General features: G+C 37.2%; 1 protein-coding gene across 1 annotated transcript in view; it reads right to left on the bottom strand.

The window, feature by feature from the left end:
- The window catches only part of ADGRG6 (adhesion G protein-coupled receptor G6), a 137233-nt gene that overhangs the window by 17155 nt on the left and 97480 nt on the right, over positions 1-22598 (bottom strand). Inside the window, 12 exon segments of the mRNA XM_025422435.3 lie at positions 3821-4104; positions 6159-6255; positions 7625-7893; positions 9020-9147; positions 12648-12754; positions 14182-14227; positions 15853-15972; positions 18351-18491; positions 20110-20281; positions 21271-21481; positions 22121-22154; positions 22156-22186. Coding sequence (XP_025278220.3) covers positions 3821-4104; positions 6159-6255; positions 7625-7893; positions 9020-9147; positions 12648-12754; positions 14182-14227; positions 15853-15972; positions 18351-18491; positions 20110-20281; positions 21271-21481; positions 22121-22154; positions 22156-22186 — 1640 coding nt within the window.

The raw sequence follows: 22598 nt of genomic DNA, 5'->3' as shown, positions 1-22598 counted from the left end.
CATGGCAAGAGAAGATCCATTGATCTTTTCATCTCACAAGAAAAAAAATCAGCAGATTGATTAATAAAATATAGCATACTGAAGTGAAGTAGGTAATAAAAAAAGCAATATACTGTGGAAAATTAGAAAACAATTAACTTAGGTTTAGGCTTGATTCAATTCATGATTTCTTTTGCTTATTCAAGTAGGTAAAATTTTAGCTACAGCCACACAGATGATGATAATTTTCTAATATGAGCTCAGCCCTACTTTTGGCAGTTAAGTTGCCAACGGCTATAAATGTACATAAATGTACATAAAAATTAAAACATAAAATAATGTTAATAAACATTAAAATAAGAATCTTTAAAAAATTTAAAAAACAATATAAAATTTTAATATGTAAGCTATGCAAATTTACATAAATATCCATATAATCATACATATATGTATGTGTGTTTGAAGACACTCATATCCATACAAGCATTTATTTCTAAGAACCCTGAAAAATAAAACGGATTTTTCACATGTTTGAACAAAAGTTTTGAAGATATATACAAAAATAAGAAGAAACCTGCTAGCAGAAGCCACTCCTATGATAAAGATGTCCTGGCCTCCCTGCAGACCCAATGTGAACACCTGTCCTTCTCAGAGGTGCCATCTCTCTAACATGCAAGGGTAACTTGGGGGTCTTCAAAATTAAGACCTTGCTGATTTTCATACGCTCAGCACCAAGCTAAATCCGAGATTAACATTTGTTTGGCATGGATTTAGTTTTCAGAATATTGTATCACATTCTAAATCTTCGGCCATTGCTAAATCTAATAATGATAGGCTTCAATATTTTTTTTTTTTTATTTATTTATTTATTTATGATAGTCACACAGAGAGAGAGAGAGGCAGAGACACAGGCAGAGGGAGAAGCAGGCTCCATGCACCGGGAGCCTGACGTGGGATTCGATCCCGGGTCTCCAGGATCGCGCCCTGGGCCAAAGGCAGGCTCCAAACCGCTGCGCCACCCAGGGATCCCTAATGATAGGCTTCAATTAGCGACAGCATGGCATTAAGCAAGAAGACCACTTATCCTAACCATTCTAGAAGAATAAAAGTTTTGAGTATACCAGTGATAAGTATTTTGTGGCAGCACAATTCCAAAATTTCTCTGGACTCTATTTGTGTATCTCCAGCTCCCCCATCCCAGCACAGTCTAAAATACTGCACTGTATTATTTTACCTGGACGACTGAAATAGCCTCCTCTCTGCTTTTCCCAACAGACTACTGGGATGCTCTAATCCCTTCTTCACATTATGTCCAGCTTTATCTTTATAAAATGCACATCTGATCATGTCGTTCCACAGGCCTAAAAGATTTCAGACTTCCCACTGTTCTTAGAAAGATCAAAACACAGAACCTTCTGGTCCAACCCCAGCCTTCCTTTTGTGCCATGCCCACCTCTCTGTCATTCTATGGCTATTTCTTGGTTCTTTTAATTCCTGGGGCATACACTATAATCACCAACTATTGCAGGCTTTTTGCACACAGAGTGCCCTCCTCTTGAAATCATCTCTTCTCCATTCCTACCCCCACCTTCATCTAGTTCATCCCTACTGATCCTTCAGATTCCAGCTTAGCCACTATGTCTTCTGTCATGTGCTCTCAACACCAACCAGCTCCATTTCATACGGTGACTATCTGATTAATGTTGGTCTCTCTTACTAAAACATAAACTCCATGAGACAAAGGGATCATATCAAGTTTTTTGCGGGAATAAAAATAGAAAGAATAAAAAAAATGTAGTTTGCCTAAGTACTACCTGAGTTTATTTTGCCTAGGTACTACCTGAGTTCACTGAATTGTTTCTTTAGACTGTCTAGATCCTACATGCATCTTTTAATAAAGCATATACTTTCAACAACAGCCAAGCTGCTCTTGGAAGGTTCAGAAAATGACTTAAATAAAAACCATTAAGTGACTTTCTATAGCATCCTGACAAGTTTTTATACAAGCCCAGCCAGTAAGCAATTGTTGGTGGACTCATATGCTCTGTATCACTGTGTTTTAATTTAAATTTCCTTTTCAGGAAGTGTTTTTAATGTCACTGGATATGCAGAAATCTGTTCTAAATTTATATAATTTAACATTAGTCTTAAAAGTTAGCGATTTATGGAGAACTGTGACTTGATGATGGTTTAGAACATTTTTCCCTTCTGACAGGAGACCTATGCTGGGAAAAATAAAACATCCCAATTCTCATTAATGGAAACAGAGCTGAACAGACAACTGTAGCTGTTGAAGGTTACTGAAACTGCCAGGAAATTCTAAAAGCAAAAACAAGGTTGGGCTGGCAGATTAATGGGCCTGAAATATAAAACCATGGAATTTCTAATGTTAATGGACATTTTTGTCAATATTTATCTAGGCACTTTTATGTTGTATATTATAGAAGAGATTACATAGAGGAATGCTCACTTTACAAAGCTAGATATGAAGTTGCATTCATATGCTACCTATCCAGTTTCTGACTTTTGGAGATGTACTTAAGGCTTATTATTCTATTTACCAAAGATAATGAGCCCACATATTTCCTCTGTTATGGAAGAGTGAAGCCGAATAAAATTTGCTGAACTAATTAATGCCTATTTATGCCAGAAGAGACTCAGGTTGGATTTAGGCCATCTCCAAGGCTCCTCCCTTTCTTCATCCAGCAATCCATTTACTCATTTAACAATCACTGAGCACCTACTTCATGACAGATTTTTTTTTTTTTGCAGGCACTCAGGAGCTGGAAGGAAAACTAGGGGGTAAAGCAAAACAGGTATGTATGATACAAAATAAACACTCCCCTGCAGGTAAATACCAACTTCTCTTAGAACATACCTGTAAGGGGGGCAACTGCCCAGGCATCTCATTGGATGAATGCTGTAAACTTGCATCCACCACCCTATGCACTCCAGTTCAGCTTTAGCCAGCTCTCCTTTCCCTACACACTTAACAACAGCATGACCAGGAACTTCAGGAAGCCTGGAGTACCCCCCCCCCTCAATAAAGTCCAAGTTTGGTCACTTCATTCCTTTTTTGGGGGGGCCTTATGGTGCTTCTGAACATTGGGGAGCTTTATCAATAACCCAAGGTATATCCAATATCTTAAAGAATGTCGTTCAGCTTTTGAAAGATGTAATTCATATTTATTTAAGTTTCAACATGAAATTCACCCATAGAGTCTAGAACCAGAAGCAGGTATGTGTTATGGAACCAGAGGCAGGACAGGAAGCTCCTCAATGGAAGCCTTCAATTTTTGTACAAAGTGGGCCACTGGGCAAATGTTTGTTAAATTGTTGAACTAACTGCCATATCTCATGAGAAAATGAGCATTTCTGAACTAGAGTATGTATTTTGAAATCCAAGGGGCCAAGGAGTCAAGGGCTATTGCTCTGTTCCTGCATAGATTCTAAAAATTCTCCTGGCCAAGAATGTTACATGCACATAGGATAGTAAGGAAAACTGTGAAGAAGGTAAAAGTTGCCTGTGTCTCCCTTTAAACTCCCCATTGGGTACCTCCCCGCCCCATATTTAGTCATAAAACAACGGAGATTTATTGAGCACCTACTATCTGCCAGGTACTGTTCTGAGTGCTTGGGATACACATCACTGAAAACAAACTGACATTCTATCTCATCTTTCTATTCAAGATCCTTTTAATGAGTACCCTGTACCTGGAACTATGTTCATTACTTGGAACAATGATGTAGAAACTTCGCATGACATCTACCCCAAAATGGAGGTGTTTGCAAACATGATACATTTAGAAGGCAGAAATTACAAAGGTACCACTTATCTTACCTTGTAATGAGTTGAAGATGGAGAAGAGGTACATAAAAGGGACATTTAAGGGTCCCCAGGCAAAGAAAGCAAAACCCCATGTCATGCCCAGTAGAAATGTCAGGCTGACTACACTGCGCAAGTTCCTTAAAACCTCTTCACGCAGGGTCCGGTTGCTTCTTTTGCCATTCCTCCCACAGATTTGCACCATTACCACGATGAACATGGCAACATTCAGGAAAAACATAACTCCAAAATACCCAGCACAGGTCACATAAAATACGACTGGATCCTGAATCCAACAGCTTAAAGAAGAAACAAGAAAGAAAAAGAGATTTATTACCATGTCCTGTTTACCTAAGACTTCTCCTGGTTTAGTTTGGGCTTCTGCAGATTTCACAGCTGGGCCTTTCTCAATACCTTTAGACAGTCACTTCATTTTCTTGGGCCTCAGTTTCTTTTTTGATGTTTACACAGGGTTTTTTTTGGCTAGGTTTGGATAACCATCATCTTAATATCGAGTTATTTAAGTCAACAACAACAACAAAAAACCAAGGTGGCTTCTTGAATTCTGACTTGGCGTGAAGACACTCTGGGTTGGCTCACTCAAAACCATGTCTAACCCCTTTTCTCTTATGCGACTGTACTCCAGAGAATGGGAAATTTAAGTATTCATTTTCTCAATCTCTTTTGCATTTAAGGGGTAGTCATGTGGACATTGCTCTACAAAACGATACAGAAGCAAAATCTGCTAGGAGCTTTTTAGGAGAGATCCTTATTTGTTCTTTCTGCCTCCAACATGAATGCAAGCTCTGGAGTTACAGCGATCACCTTCTATCTGAGATAAAGGCCAAGACTGCTGCAGAGTTGCTGGTCCTGACATTTTTAGCCATAAAACCAATGCCAGTTGCGGTCTATTTTCATGTCTCTTGTCATGTGAGAAGAGTAAATTCCTACTTAAGACATACATAATCACGGATTCCATTACTGCTGCAAAATAATTCCTGTTAATATAATTGGCCCAGTTGAGGCAAGACCTTGTTATAGAACTGTGATATTCCTATAGTGACACTTCTCATGAACAGTTAAAAAGCTTACACCAATTACAACACTTCTATGATATGAGGAAGTGTATATCTGGATACCTGATATCCAGAATGATATTTATAAATCAGGAAATAAAGTAATTTTAAAACTGCACCATGTGTAAAGTGTTCTATGAGTAAAGTCAACATATACTACAATTTGCAGATGCCCCAGTACCTAATTAATACTATGGGAGTTCTTGGGTACCTCAAAAATTGGATAAATTGTTTAAAGCAATTAAATTCATATTAAAATTCTCATGAAATTCTCATTCTGGGTTACGTATTCCACACTAGATCATGAGTGCCACAAAGGCAAAACCTGTCTTGAACATCTTTGGATCCCAGAACATAACGTGATTCCTGGCATATAATAAATGCTCAACAAATGACATTGTTGATGGCATGATAATTTACTACAATGGAGTGTAAAGCCCTGTGAGAGTTGACTAACATACTTGTAAAATTCCCTTATTTGGGACTGACTTCTACTTTTAATGTATCTTATTATAATAATCCCCTAAAAGATGCTGCTTGTCTCTGGCACTAATATCCCCTTACATATGGAAGTCCCCTTAGAATCCAGAAGTTCCTGACCTAGCTCCTCTATTTTCCACTAGTTCTTGTGGGATATTTTGAGTGCTGCTTTGGAACTATAAGAGAATGGAAGTCTATGAGGGAATGAGCACAGATTAGACACTGCCTTGATATGAAAATGTTCTCCATCCACGAAACATGTGCAGAGATGTGGTCTCATGGGTCTCATCTCAGGAGTAAGCTCTGTGTGCATCCAATAATTCATTCAATCAACAAATATTTATTGAGTACCTATTATGGGCTGGATAAAAGTGAACAACATCCCAATCTAGGCCTCAATGATTCCACACTGATTCCACTGATTATTCTGAAGGGAATTTACCAAATACAAATACTGATTTAATTTTCTTGAAACATGTGTGCGCTTAAAGAAGGGGAGTATTACAGAATGCCCTCACAGGACGGGTCTTCTGAGCCTGGAAGACCATATACCAGACTACCTCTGCAGTCCCCCAGGTGACAGAGTGCAGGTGAATGTGGGGAAGCAGCTCTAGCAGGCAGGGTACCCAGCCCAATACAGTTATGGAGCAGCAGAGATGTCAGCAAAGGCACACAGACACATTTTCAACCTTCCAAACTAAGAGGCTCCCTACTGGCCTGGGAACTTGCACTACACCCCAGGAAGCAAAGGATATGTACTCATCACAAATAAATTTCCAACAAGTTTTATTACTTACAATTCATCACCTTGTTCTTTTCCATAACTTTCTTTTCCATAGACCTCATTTTGGTTTCTGCTTGCCAGAACAATGGACACAACCAGGGCAGGCAGACCTGTTACAGAAAGACCGTGACATAAGCAACTGTTCTGAGCATCTGGAACTGCTTTATAAGACTGATAATGGCAAGAGGAAAAAAAGGAGAGAAAGAAAACCCTCTATATCACAGAATCCAATTGTTTTAGAACTGGAAACTTGGTTAAAAGGAACAATGCAGTCCCCTCTTTGGTGTGAAACATCCAAGTCTAAATGGCAACAATTAAAACTCACTCTTAAATACAGATATTTAAATATTGTGTGGGATCACTGTGTGGCTCAGTGGTATAGTGCCCGCCTTTGGCCCAGGGCGTGATCCTGGAATCCTGGGATCAAGTCCCATGTTGGGCTCCCTGCATGGAGCCTGCTTCTCCCTCTGCCTGTGTCTCTGCCTCTCTCTCTCTCTCTCTCTCTCTGTGTCTCTCATAAATAAATAAAATCTTTAAATATTGTGTTTTCTTACTCTTACTCATTAGAGAACCAGAACCTCATTTATTCTGAATCCAGAAGCAAATGTGCTTCATTAATGACAGCTGTCATTCTGCCAGAGTTCGGGCAATAAAGGATCTGCAGCTTATTTTGCCCCTTTCTATGTAAAGAAAACTCTTTAGAAACAGTGGGGAAGAAACCATGGGGCTATAAAATTTTTATAGTCTCCTCTTTTCTCTCAAGAGAATCAAGTATTTTCATACATATTTCACTGGAGAAAACCACACCACTCTAATTCCCTGAAAGACACTTTTAGCATCAAATACCTTGGAAATATCCCATACATTTATATTGCCACCTGCAAAACCAAAACAAACACACACACACACACACACACACACACAAACCCTCTAAAGGTTTGCTCCAATATGAAGCTAGATAAAAAAGAAGCCCATTTAGAAGATTCCAAACAGGCTAATGGTAGCATCCATGTCTGGCTGAGGAATCACGTTGAGAAGTTCAAGGCAAGAATTTTGTCAGTATTCTGGATGCACACACAAAAATAACATTCTCTCACTGCTTCCAAGACATGGGCATGTATTTAGGGGGTGAGGATAGCTAGGAGTCTGAGCTGGCCTTTATATTTTGAAACATAATGGAAAGGCACCACTGTCTGCCAGCTGCTTCTTCAGACTTGGGTGGGCTGGCTCTGATCACAGGAAATAAGTCTGTGGTGACTCAGGAGGCTAAGGCTTTTTCCTTTACTCCTGAGTTTAGTAAGGACAGCTTAATAATTTTAAAAAATACCATACCAAGGAAGCCCCTGCCTTGGGATGTGTACATCAAATCCACATCGTTCACAATTTTGAAGTTTCTTTTAGCAATGCTAAGCTTCCAAAATAGGATTTTCCTATGAAACTGGTGGTTTCCGTGAAACCAACACTTTTTAGGAGGCTTACCCCAGCCAATGATGCAGAATTTCAGGATGTATCTGCGAATGTAAGTGTTAAATACTTTAACCAGGGCAATATACATGTGAATGGCTTCTAGACCCATCCAGGTAAAGGTTGCAAGAAGGAAGAAATGGAGCAAGACAGCAACTGCCGTGCAAAGGCCATCCACATGAAACGAGGTGATCCAGCCATCCAAGAGGAAGAGGAGATTCAGGAACAGCAGGGCTGTACTCAAGTTCATCAAGATTTTAGAAGGATAGTCCCTTCGCAATTTTCTGAAAAGGGGGGAAAAAGATGAGAAGGAATACTGTAAATTAATCTCTTAAGCACAGGCAGTAAATTCCTGTCTTCTGTAAAGCTCTGTAGTGGATTAGGTAGCATCATTGTGACATGACTTCACGAGGAGGAGATTTGTTTTTATGTAGAAATATTTAAAGATATTTATGAGTATTTGGCAAATTATAGTTTTTTTTAATGTTAATTTCATTTCAAAACTGCAATTGTTTACCTAATTTCCAGTTAGCTTCAACAGATTTTTTTTTTTAACAGATTTTTTTTTTAAATTTTTATTTATTTATGATAGTCACATAGAGAGAGAGGCAGAGACATAGGCAGAGGGAGAAGCAGGCTCCATGCACCGGGAGCCCAACGTGGGATTCAATGCCGGGTCTCCAGGATCGCGCCCTGGGCCAAAGGCAGGCGCCAAACCGCTGCGCCACCCAGGGATCCCAACAGATCTTTTTTAATCCAGGAAAAATGCTAGTTATAAAAATGATATTTTTGTTATAATAAAACAATTTCCCTTAAATTTTCTTAATGAGGTAAGGATTCTTTTTTTTTTTTTTTTAAGGTACTGTTGGGGAGGTAGTCTGGCTGGCTCAGTGAGTGGAGCATCTGCTTTCAGCTTAGGTCATAATACCTGGGTCCTGGGACCAAACCCAGTTGAGCTCCTTGCTCAGCAAGGAGTCTGTTTCTCCCTTTCCATCGGATTTTCCTCCCTGCTCGTGTTCTTGCTCTCTCTCCCTCTCTCAAATGAATAAATAAAAAATATTTTTTTTAAAAAAAGGTTTCTATTTCAGGACTAATTTTATAAGATCTGTGAAACAAAAGTTTTCATCTCTTACCATGTAAAAAGCACTTTGTACAATTTGTATATATATGTTAATCATCTCTTACAGGTTTAAATGCATTTTATCCATAGAAATACAATAATTATAAATGAAGATTCTATACTGCAAAATTTATATTGTATGATATATGTTATGAGAAACCTAAATATTAAAGTTGAACTACTCTACATGATTCAAAAAGCATATAAGTATTTTTAAAAGCAAAGGCAATTTTCTTATTCACATTTTGGGACAGTTAGCACTGGATTTTGACAGATAAAAAAATACTTACTCAAAGGCAACATACGTCAGGAGAGTTGCTGCTGAAAAGATAGCAGATATCCCACACCCAATATAGGTGATGAAGGTGAGAACTTTGGTGTTTCTTGCATCTATCTGTGAGGCAGTTCCTTGAAGGTCCTGCATAAAACATGGGAAGTAGCTGTTAAGAATCTCTCTTTTCATGGGAATGGTATTTTATTAGAAAGTTCATTGCTAGCACTTACAGTCTTAGCTCCATCTTAGGGCTAAAAACAACAGTGCATTTCATTTTTTTGTGCTCTTGCAGATCATTCTATGAAGCAAAAGTGTAGCATTACTGAGAGAGTTGCAGGTTGCTTTCTATCATTACCTTGTAATCTAAATTATTTGCACACCAGGATAGCCTGAGGAACAAAACCACTGGGTCGGTCTCCCATCAGAAATTGGGGAGGAGGTCACTGCCTTGCAGAATAAATTATCAGGCCCATTCCTAACATTTGCAGGGCTAGGGACACAAGTACAAATGGAGGCCACCATGGTCAATGTGAGCCTTCAGGCAAACTTTGGCTTCTATGTCCAATAGGAAGGGCTCAGCCAGAGACTGGGACCTCTGAGTGTAGTACAAAGGATCTTAACCATGGTCATTTCAAAGCTTGGCATGTATTAGGTTGAGTGGCCTTTATTTATTTTTTTTAAATAAATATGAAGCTACTACAAAGTTTTAGATCATAGCTGTTTTTTGTTACTTTTTTCCTTAAATTTTAACCTCTGTAGACCTGAAAGAGCACCATTTAAAGTGTTAGAGGTTGTAGGATAGAAAGAAGTAAACACTTTCTAGAATATTAACATGAAGTATTAATTTCACTGTGCAGAAGCAGACTTGCAAAAGGAGAAAAAAATTGCAAAGTCTTTTTTTTTCTTCTTAAGTAGGGAATTGGGTTAGGGATAAATCTTGAGCTAAGACTATCTACTCAATCCTGGTTGGAGGAGAAAAGATACCTCCATTATGCAGATGTTCAAAAATGGAGCCTTCTTGGGGATGGGGTTCAAGTCAGCGCCAGTGGACTCACAGATGGGTTACCTTGACCAACATTTTGGTTACTCCAGGATTTCATGGAGCAGAGAAAGTCTTGAGGAATCTACAAGTGACTTGTCATTACCTCTTGCAAAACCTATGGCTCCCATCTAAGCAAGGGGGTAGACTTGCAATCCACAATTAAAATCACAATTTAAAGTGTAAATTAAATAAAATAATGTTGTTTATTATTACACATTCAAACACAACTCTCATGCTGTTTTGTACTTTTAGAGAACAAAGAATATGAAAATATTTATTCCTCTGATCTAGCCAACATGAAAATGTACTAATGTTAAAAGTATTAAAATCAGTTTTACTATAAAGAAATGTTAACAGGGAACATTAAATCCTTCATACATTTGTAGATTAGAAGATATAATTATGGGGCTGGGGTGCATTTTTTAACTTCTCATATGGTAAAAGTGCCACAGGGCAATGTAGACTCTGGGAATATCTTACAAGTGACAAGTGAATAAAGAGTTTGTAAAGCATGAAAACTCTTAACAAAGTCTTGGTGGTCTTGAAAAGCCAAGAGGAATGGGACATCTCTAGGAAGAATAAATTCTGGAAAGTTTTTCTCTTAGTACTATATAATCTTATAAGAGCACCAAGAAAGAAAGAAAGAAAGAAAGAAAGAAAGAAAGAAAGAAAATAAGAGCACCAAGATGGAAAGAATAGAACTAAAAAAATGCATATGTTCATATATATGTAAAACTAATTATTTAATAAAATGACAACAGAGAAATACACAGTAACAAATTCATAATAAAATTCAAACAATGTATGAAGAAAGTAACCAAAGTAATGGGAAGCCAAACTGTGGTTACATGTAAACCACTGCTGTATACGGAACTATACTTAACTGTTACCTATTTATTTAATCTTAGACCTACAAAGTACATAATCCTGCTCAAACACACACGTGCACATGCATACATATACATGTGTTCACATGTACACAATTCAAATAGTTAAATGAATTAAGCTAAAGTTTATATACCTAAATGAATAAAGATACAAAGTAAATGCTTTTAAAAAAAATGTCTGCTGTCACTTTTGGAAAAAGGAGAACATGAAATTTAAAACTGAAAGTATTTTGGGGCACCTGGGTGGCTCAGTTAAGCATCCGACTCAATTTTGGCTCAGGTCATGATTGCAGGGTCAGGAGAGAGAGCCTGGCATCATGCTCTGCCCTCAATGTGGAGTCTGCTTGAGATTCTCTCTCCCTTTCTGTTTGCCCTTTCCCTAGCGCTCGCTCTCTCTCTCTCTCTCAAATAAATAAATAAAATCTTTTTTAAAAATTGAGAGGTTTTTGTTTTTCTTTTTTGTTTGTTTGTTTGTTTTTCTTAGGGAAAACACAGTTTAATTGTTCATTTTCATGCTCTGGCAGAAAGAAAAATATTTATATTTTGGGAAAGTTAAAAAGTTATTTGCTATGATTGTTTCCTTTTTCAATGACAAGTTTTTTATCCCTCAGAGCATGATGCAGTAGACTGTCAGGAAAATTACTTATGGGATGCCCATATTGACAATGGCCAAGTGGGTTCATGAGCCTAATGCCATATGCCACAGCCCCTACTGCTCCTGCTTAGTACTACAGGAAGTAGGGGTAAGATCTAAGGGAGAGGATAAACATAACCATGGTATCTGCAATCCATGTTCAAAAGGCTTTACTCTCTCAGCATACATTACTGCCATCATCATTGGAAAACAAATGTGGTTTAATCCCTGGGAACTATACCAAATATCAGAAACAACAGCTATGTTACAAGCTGGAAGATGCACTGCACACCAGAAAAGTATCTGCAAAAACATCAGTGTATTAGATATAAGATAGAGGTATAAGTCTGTGGATGAATTCAAACAAGTTGCATAGAGCATGGCTTTTGAAAATTTGGTGGGATGGAAAAAAAAAACCACGTCTATGTGATCTAATTTTTGTCTAGAACTGTTGGATAGGCTGGATAATGAGATAAAACTAGGGCCATGGGAAGGAAGGAAAAGAAGGAAGCAAGAAAGGAAGGTAGAAGGAAAGAAAGGATTAATATGAAGGCCTAGTGGTAAGAGACCCATGTCACACCCATCACTTCTCTTTCAGGCCTGAAGACTTCATGCTGTCTTAGACCCTAGTCTGTTCTAACAGGCCAAGGGCGGTGGTGCATCATTTTGGGTGACAGCTGGATCACCTAGCGCAGTATCTGCTATAAAGTCACATTCAATCTAAAGAGTGATAATGCAAGAACATTTTATCAGACTTTTCACAGTTCCCCTCCATGTTAGTTAAATCCAACATTTTCTTCCTCTTTAACTTTTCAAGAATATCATGGTGATTTTCTTGTTTCCAGGATTACTTATCATTGCTATTAATACTACTGGAGAAAAAAAAACTAAGGTTCTTTTTTATAATTCCTGTTATAAATTTTATATATGTGATCTCTGCTAGTTAGAAAGATTCAAGATATAGATATCAATTATCAGGAAATAATTCCCAAAACACAGTCTAAAAAGGCTGACTTACAAAAAGAAGTATGCCTTCCCAAATTATATCATTTCAAAATGAGTTTAGAAATTCCTCCCCTACCATCAGAACTCCAAAGTGTGTGAGGTGGTTACATAAGCAGACCGTCTCGCTCTCATCTGAATCTCTGTGTGCCACACATCCTGACGTGTTCCAAAATCCAGAACCTTCTGTAAGAGGAAGTCCACAAACAGTGTGAAAATAACAGCAGGCCAGTTCCTTTTCTATAATGGATGATATCTTCTTTAGGAAAATACGTCTTAGTCTTTTCTGCCTTACAGTTTATCAGTAAAACAGATACTTTTAAGAATACTTAAAACTGCCAATACTTAGAATAATTTAGATTCCCGCCCCCTCCAAAAAAAAATTTTTAGATTCCCAGAATCACAGAATGTTAGTACTGGATTGGCAACGAGAGATTATCTAGTCAGTGGTTTTCAACTGCATTCTACTGAAGTGTCTCAGGGGTCCTGTAAAAGTTTGATTCAAGTTTAACTTTTAATGTATTACAAAATAAACTACCATGAAAAGAGTATCCCCTTTCAAATATATTACATACCAATGAAGTCTCTGAAGATCAATGCATTTTTTTCCCTTAGGTTAGCCTCTATTTTTATAAAGACATGAGAACAAACAGAGGTCTGCCTTCTTGTAACATGCTATTCAGTACACAGCGATGATGCACAGTGGCAGCTTATTATAAATGCCTTGAATGCATTTTATCTAATTTTTATGGTAGGATGTGGAATATGAGCAACTTATAGGTTTAAAGATTATTTTAACACTGCAATGTGATATCATTTTTAATTATGTATCCAGTAAATCCACTTTGTCAAAATTGTGCAACTAGAAACCAAACAACAAAAAATTTACTAGCTGTGATAAGGTATATCAAAAACAGAGGTTGGACACCCACAGAATTCATTTCTACCAAGAAGCAGACTGTACCGGTGCTGGTTTGATTTAGCCATGATAATATCCCTGGGGATCCCCAACGGAAGGTGACCCTCAGGAGGCAGAGGTAGGAGGTTTCATAGATCATCCTTCACATCAAAGAGTTCTGCATACCTTATACTTAATGACTTATTCCTTAATTTTGCCATTTTCTCTTAATTGTTCAATGTCATTTTGGAAGCAGTTCATTTCTTTCAAGTAAAATATATGTATTATAACCACCTCTATATTTATAGTCCTTTAATATGCTTTCCCCATAATCTGAGATCTGGAAGTTGGATGCTAAATTGTGTGCCTCATGCACAATCAAATAATCTCAGAAGTGTCCTTAAATGAATAAGATCAAGTAAGTATATACTGATGTTCATCTAAAAGTAACAACACAAATGCACAACTGTATCTGAAATCAAAGAGGTTGTTTGGTATAAAAAAAATCAAGTTTACTTATTTCTTCTTGCAATGAGTAAAAAGTTGCAGAAATTAGGTTCACTTCCTCTGCTACCTAAACTAAACTTTGCAGTTCAGTTGTCATCACACTTACACTGTGACTCACTCTGGCTGGGGTGGAATGAAAGGAAACGGGGGTGTCTAACAATGTTTAAAATTCAGTTGTTCTTAAGACAGCCAATATTTTAAAACTTACCGTTTTTGTTCAGATCCCAGAAGGCACAGATGGGATGAAGCACTGCCTATATTAACATAAGAATAAACATGTGAAATTGTGTTTAAAATAAGTGAAAAATCTTAGGATCTGAATATGGGAAAAGAGTCAAAATGCTAAGGTTTTCACAAAGAAATAGACCAGTATTAGTCATGCTGATACAACCTAAGAATGGCAGGCAGTCCAGAAGGATCTCCTCTCACAGAGACTTCAAGTGGAAACCAACCATAAAACCTCATGAGGAAATGTGCTTCCCATTTACCTAAAGGTTACTATTTTTGTACCACCATAACATGATATTCTTAGCATTTATCAAAGCTCTTTATATTGTAATTTCACTTCATCTTCAAATTTATCCTTTATGTCTTAGTATGTGCCCCGAATTGAAAGTAGGGCTTCAGACAGATATTTGCACATCCATGTTCACAGCAACATTACTCACAACAGCCAAAAGGTGGAAGCAATCAAAGTACTAATTGATGGATGAATGGATAAAAAAATGTGGGAGATATACATACATACATATGTATTATGCATACATATTATCTAGCCTTAAAAAGGAAAGAAATTCTGGTACATGCTAGAACATGGATGAACCTTGAAGAGATGATGTCAAATGAAATAAGCAGGTCACAAAAGGACAAATACTATACGATGTCAATTACATCAGGTGCCTCAAATATTACATTCATAGAGATGGAGAGTAAAATGGTGGTTGTGGGGTCCCGAGGAGGGGAAATGGGGAGCTGCTCTATAATGGTACATAGTTTCAGCTGGGGACTATGAAGCAGTTCCAGAGATGAATGGCAAAATGTGTGCAGAATAACATAAATGTACTAAAATGTCACAGAACTGTACACTTAAAAATGGTTAAAATAGTATTATATTATATATTTTACCACAATAAAAAAAAATTCTTCATGCATTAAGGAGTTGAAACAAAGGAAGCCAAAGGGTAGAACAAGGAAGTCTCAAAGGGCTCGGTGACAAATCAAGGCTAGTTCTTAGATGACTTAACTTCCAAGCCTCATTTCTTATCAGCCAGCTTCCTTCCTGCCTGCCTTCCTGACTGCCTAATAAATGGGAGAATCACAAGTGGGCCCTCCGTCAAGGAGGGGAAAGCCTGTGCCTGGCCTTACCTGGGACCATGAGAAGCCCTGTATAATTTTATCAAATAAACAGACGATAGCAAGGGCAATGAAGCAACAAAAAAGCAACATGTGCCAAGATTTTAGATAACTGCTAACCTCTCAAAAAAAGAAGTCCATCCTGGCCTATTTCCCTTCTGCTTTCCCAGTAGCAGGAATTTCTGACTTGAAAAAAAAAAAAAAACCCACAAACTTTTAACGGCAGGATTGTGCAACTGCATCTGATTTCTCAAAGCAATATGTTGTTCCTTCAAAAGAGGTTGTCCTCCTCACTCTCATTCTTCTCATGACTGAACCCTAGATGGACAAGTCTCCCCACTTGCCAATATTTAACATGATACTACAGTACCGACCTGATTAACTGTTCTCCCCTTTTTGGAAAATTGCTCCCCTCAAAAAAAGTGCCAGTAAAATAAAATTCTTACTGTGTCAGGGAACAAAAAGGCCTCATACTTCTCTGAAATAGTTTGCCTCTTTTCCATTGTTCTCTGTAGCATTTTCTTACCTGGCTTCTTGTGTGTTTGATTTTAATTCGAACAGGATCCTTCAGATCCTGAATAGTAATGTTTCCAATACTGCATGCCATCACATAACTCACTAAGGTGCCTTTCTTGGTTTCTACATCCTTTTAAAGAAAAAAAAGTGGATTATTCATCAGAAGTATCCTTTTATTTGATTTGGGAGTTCCCAAACACGCAAACTGTCAGCACTTTTTACATTTAAGATTTTCAATTATAAAACATCCTGTTTATAAAATCAAATTGCCGGCTTTCCTGAAAGAGCTTTGCTATTTCCCTTATTATAATAAATACATTGAGGGAACATTATGAGCCAATGCTGCAAGGCAGTGTTCATAATACCTACTCTTGATTGCTATGGGCTGATGTCAGCCAGTTAACATCTGAAACAATGTGAACCCAGAAATAATATACTCATAAAAAGCCACAAAACAATTAGATCATTTCCCTGCCCTAGAAAACAGATGAAGTTGTTTGCTGTTAGAAAAACATAAAGAAATACAGTGTGAAAATTAAAAAAAAATTTAATATCCATGCCAACAGCCTGATGTGTTTAGTAACTTACAACTAAATGTAATTCTACTAGATGAAGGTCCCATCCAGAACTACAGCTTTTTTAAAAATTATTTTTAAGATTTATTTATTTGAGAAAGAGAGAGAGAGAGCATGAGCATGATGGCTGCGGGGAGGGGGGATTGCACAGAAGGAGAGGGTAAAGGAGAGAGTCTTATGCAGACTCCATGCTGAGTTCAGATCTGAGGAGGGGCTCAATCTCATGACTCTGAGATCATGACCCTGAGATGGTGACCTGAGCCAAAAATCAAGAGTCAGATACTTAACCAACTGCCCCACCCAGGCACCCCCAACCAGAACTTCTACCTTCTGTGATTGTATACTTGCCACCCTCGTAGCTTCCCCTTCAGAGACAAGGTTGTCAGGAAATCAAATCAGTGAATCCCGAGCTCAAAAAATGACTAGGGCCAACAGTATGTCTCTCAGCAAGACCATCTCTTACTTCTTCCTCCCTTGTGCTTTTCTTGTCAAACTACCTGCACTTCTCTATTGAAGCTTATAATCAGTTATTTGGGAATAATCATAGGATTTCTTACATGCCAAATAAATCTCAGCATTCAGAATATAGTTTTTCATTACTTTTGTGATCATGCTCAACAAAGTTGGTAATGGCTTATGGATACCCTGTCTTTTTTTTAAAAAAATACTCATATCTTATTCACTAAGTTAGGAGTTTACCATAGAACCCTTAAAATCTTTTGATTCTGCTATTAATTTACTTTAAAAACCAAACATATGTTTCCTAATAATAATATGGTGACTGGGAGATGCTGAGGGAGAAGGGAAAGGTAGTGCGCAGAAGACAGACTCAAGATGAAACAATGTCAGATTCTTATAGTTCTAACCCTTCTCCCACCCCCTCCCTGCTGGGCTCAACTTCTCTGAACAAAGCCTCCTCTATCACCAGTCACATTTTTGTGATACATACTGCATTTCTGTTTTGCTTTTAAAGGTGGCGCTGTAAGCCTCAGATAATTTTAATAAATGTCGTTTTACCTGTTTATAGCTACTAAATCCTTCAGACTACTTAGCAATTACGTTCTTAATTTACATAAAGATTTTATGTAGCTTGTTTCTAAAACATATGCTGAAAAAAACTTTAACATTTTACAATTATTGTAAATGATTTCATAGTATTTCTTTGCCATGCTTCTGTAAATGAATTAGAAACAATTCTATTGGCCTTGAGACTTGGCTATTTTCTCTTATACAGATGGCATTGTTTAATATATACTGGTGTATTTAATTTAATAGATAACTTTTATTTTTTAAAAAGGGCTCAGTGAAACTCTCTGAATTGGGTTGCACTTTCAAAGGCAATCAGAGGTCACCAGTATTTGCTGGCAGTGGACTTTCTAATATCTAAAAATGATGCCAATAAAAATGACAATATGTGCTTAGCACAATGCCACCCCACTCTGGGGATGTGTGAAGGCCAAAGGTCATTTGAAATATTAATGGGAAAACTGATTAAAGCCAAGAATGCTGTTCATTATGTAAACAGTGCTTCCTGCTGAATTAAAAAAAAAAAAAAAACAGAAACAAAAACCATACCTTTCCTTTGGCACACAATTTCTTTGACTCTGAAGGTCTAAATTGCTGGAGAGCATAAAATATTTAACAAAAGGAATAATAGATAGTTACTTCTCCACAAATTCCATTCCTAATTGTACCATGTAAGTCTTAATCTAATATTTATTTTAAAAACCTACATGAGCACATCCTGTAATATGCATATAATTACCTGAAATAAAATTCTTAAATAATTGTTACAATTTTTCATATTTGAAGATCCAGTAGTTTAATTTCTCTATGCCTCCTGATATATTTTCAAGGAATCCAAACTGTTATTTTTATTTTTTGAGCAAGGAAACTCAATTTGCAATTGAAAAATAATTTAATGAACCCATACCTGGAAGAGTCCAGTTTTATTGAAGAAAGTAAACTGTGCTCTTTTAACTAACACAGAATCTTCTTGATTTAAATTCTCAAGTAAGTTTGGAGGCAAAATTACAGAAGCCAATGGATCCATTTGTCCACTTTCAAAATCCATCTGTCACACACAAAGAGATACACTGGTCAAGTAAAGACAAATTGCAATGATAACTACTCCACATACTGAACAAGGCAGGAGAACAACTACTCAGCTAGGGCCAGGGCTTCACTTTATTTACCCCTACTGGAGTCACTGCCCTCCTGAATGAATCCCTACACACAAAAGCCTGTATCTCGTCTGAGTTTTGCAAACATGGAAAAACATGGAAGACACATGGATTTTAATGAAGGCAAATTGAGAAACAGACTAATCAGTTAACATTTTCAAGTATAAGATGTAGATTTACAATTAATAGATTTTGAGCTTTTCTCAAAACACCTAGTGACAGAAAACTACAAAGCAGGGGAAAAAAAGACTAGAGTTAATTAGTCTGATGCTGAGAATGAGCATCTCTGCACAGAGGAAACAACTGAGGCTTTATGAATACTCTTGGATATCACTTTTCCAGAACCTACCAAGGAGGCTAAAAAGTGTCTTCCTGCAAGTGGACTTGGAATGAGACTGAGGCTCATGACCAAATTTTCACTCTTGAATGTGAAACAGAAATTTCCACAAGAGCCCCTACTCTCAAGCAGAGAAATGTTCTTCCTTTCAACCAGATTTTAAAATATTTTATCTTGGTTTATCGCCACAGTGGAGAAGTAGTACATGCCTTCGTGTGCTCTCCCACACCTAGGATGGTGTTGTGATCATTTAATTTGCCCCCATGGTTAGCACTAACATACAGTAGGAACTTGAAAAATCTTTGCTGAAGGGTCACTTCCACAGATCAGAGAGGCTCTCCATGAACCTGTCCAGCCTTATCACTGCCTACCATTCCCCAGCTTCATGCCACTGGTTCTCAGAGTGCCATTCAAAGACTAGCAGAATTGGCAATGTCTGGGAGCTTGTTCCAAGTGCAAACGTTGGAGATCCACCTAGGACCTACTAAATTAGAATCTCTTGGGATGGTACCCCGCAATCTGTTTTGACATGTCCTCCAGGTGTTATCATGCAATTTGAAAACCACTGGCACGGTTGAATACATGACACTTCTTCTTCCCACCTGGGTCCTTAATAAAGCCCTTTCTTTAAAAAAAAAAAATTATTTACTTATGCATGAGAGACACAGACAGAGAAGCAGAGACACAGGCCAAGGGAGAAGTAGGGTCTCTGTGGGGAGCCCGATGTGGACTCGATCCCAGATCCTGGGGTCACGACCTGAAGGATCCTGGGGTCACGAGCAGAAGGCATAAGCTCAACCACTGAGCCTCCCAGGTGCTCCTCCCCCCCTTTTAAAAAACATTTTATTTAAGCCCTTTCTTCTGATTGAACTGATCTCCTCCCACCACTGTCAATGGGGTAGTTCCCACCGATGGTTTAACACTTAGTTCCACTATCACCCCTTGTAGAGGGTAAGCGGACCACCCCATCACCCAGGCTCTAAAAGAATACCTCCTCTCAGCATCTATATACCTGTGGTTACTACTACTATTAACCTTAGCCAGTGTTCTGACCTACCTGCCTGCAACCAGTGGACCAAGATCTTGAAGTAGTAACTGGCAAGCGATCAGATAGTTTTTATTTCTCTAATCTCTTTTATTTCTTAAAACTAAAGAAACCACTGGCTCATTACCTGAAAATAGGATTCATTATTGCTTGGAAGACCAATGCTAAAATTTGAGATTTCATTTGTCCCTGGGGACAGGGATGATACTCCAAGGGCCAAATTCCGAGTTGTAATATTCACACGTGATGTGGTATTTAGGTCTATCTTGAAGGCCAATTCATCAATTGTTTTTAAAGCTCTAAAGAAATAACAATACCATTGTTAATTAACATGTTTTATGTACTTATAAACATGTGACTTGCAGGACAAAATACAGATCAGGTAAAATTGCCTTTATATTTTGTGACCTTAACATGAATACCAACAAAATTACCCCAAACCGCAGTATCAGTTAAAACACAGAATGATAGTGATAAATGCATCCTCAAGAGAAATATTATGCTTTAAGGAAAATCAACAATTAAATCACTCTAAACAAATATCGTTTTTTACCTCTTAACCTCTCTTTCCTTATTTTATAACTGAGTGAGAAGGAAAATAATGAGGCAAAGCATTTATTTTAACTCTAAGACACTATGAAAAAAGTTTGTAATTATTATGTAGATAAGGTAAGTTAAAAAACACATTTTAACAAATATAAAATTTTTATTGAAGAAATTTGGTGGATAGGAAGGAAACAGAAGAAATATTAACATATTAAATGAAATAACTGGATGCAAACTAATTGTGTAAAAACAGGTACATTTCACCTACCCTGGACATTTTCATTCCTGAAGTATAAGGATCACACAGCTGTGGCATATCTTTGTCACAGTCCATAGGACAGAACTTACAGTGACAAAGTTGTGCCTAAAAGATGTGAGCTGAACGTTTGCTAAGTGTCTCCTCTGCCAGCAAAGTATCCTATGCTAATATATATAGTAGCTTATCTTGTGAATTAATTCCAATTAACATTTTTTCAGATGAGAAATGACATACTGATTATGTTTTTCTGGGGCTATTTACGTATCTTGCCAGATGAACAATCCTAATCATTTTGTAAATTATTTTTCTCAAGAAAGAAAATAGACAACTTTGAAGTTCACTTTGTGAATGATATTGGGAAATATTCAGAGATCTTCTGGATATTTAAATGATGAAAGCTGCCCACCATGCGTTCAGATAATAGAAATTACATAACATGTATCCAAATAAATTTTACTCCCCAGAAGAAAAAAAAATACTCACTCAGAAGAAGACTCAAGCAAGTCACTGTCCGGACTGGTTAAGATATTGGAAAATATAGTCATTAAAGTTGAACCAAGCATTATATCAATATTTTCTTCTTTATTCACAATCCTTTTCACCTGCTCTACAATGCTGGTGATATTGGCTGAATTTAAGGTTTGCCCATCACCAGTTAAATTTAAAATCTGGTTGGCCACTTCATTTACTTCCCCTAAAAAAAAAAAAAAAAAAAAAGACAAAAAAAAGAACACACAAAATTTTGAATAGTTCAGGAATCCAAAACATACTATAATATTTCCACTTCATAGTCCCAACTTTGGAGTGACCAATAATCATATATAGTTCTAAGAGAAATGTCCCCAGAATCACAAAAAATAAGTGTATATCTGCTTTTTAAAAATAATACACAACTAGGGGCGCCTGGGTGACTCAGTCGGTTAAGCATTTGCCTTCGGCTCAGGTCATGATCCCTGGGTTCTAGGATCGAGCCCCATGGCTGGCTCCCTGCTTAGCAGGGGGTATCTGCTTCTTCCTCTGCCCCTCTTCCTGGCTCCTGTTCTCTCTCTCTCTCAAATGAATAAATAACATAATATTAATATTAATTTATACATATTTATTTATATATTACGTCTTCTCTAAAATTGTCTGTTTTTAATTTCCAACAGAATATACAAGAAAGTTAGAATTGGGAAAAAAAGAATTTTCTACCTTATGTAAAACAATCACTTGCTTAGCTTTTAATATTACAATGGCTATCGTATGGCAGAAGAATATATCTCAAGAGGATGAAAACTATGAAGTCATTTCACTTTGCCTATGAGAACTGAAGAAAAATTGCTCGCTCACTTACTTGAACAGTTGGAGATATCAGGAGGCCCCCAGTAAGGCCAAAGATGTGTTGGCAGGGTCACGATAACTACAGAACAAAACAAGGTATTTCAAATATTTGGCATAAATGACAGTATAACTGACAAAATTAGTTAATATGTTTGAGAATTTGCCTTGATATCTAGGTAAATTTCTTTTGAAAATAAAATTGTAATATATTGAAATAAAACTCCCACTAAGAATTCTTATAGGAAAAAAATCAGGTGCCATGCATCCTAGAAACATAATATTATACCAGCAATAGCATGTGTTCTAAGCTAGGATACATCAGGTTACTAAGGTTAAAGTGTTCAGTAACATGGATCAAATACCTCTTTAAGAACTTTGATAAAATCTGATTTTAATCTCATATAACTGTAAAGCAGATCACAATACACACTTCAAAGGTGAGGAAAAAAGACTTCGAGAAATCAAAGAATATTCCAAAGTCTCACAGCTAG

This window comes from Canis lupus, chromosome 1 (assembly GCF_003254725.2).
Source record: "Canis lupus dingo isolate Sandy chromosome 1, ASM325472v2, whole genome shotgun sequence".
Lineage (NCBI taxonomy): Eukaryota > Metazoa > Chordata > Mammalia > Carnivora > Canidae > Canis > Canis lupus.
The sequence above is the reverse complement of the archived record's forward strand: the minus strand, read 5'-3'. Positions and strand labels throughout refer to the sequence as shown.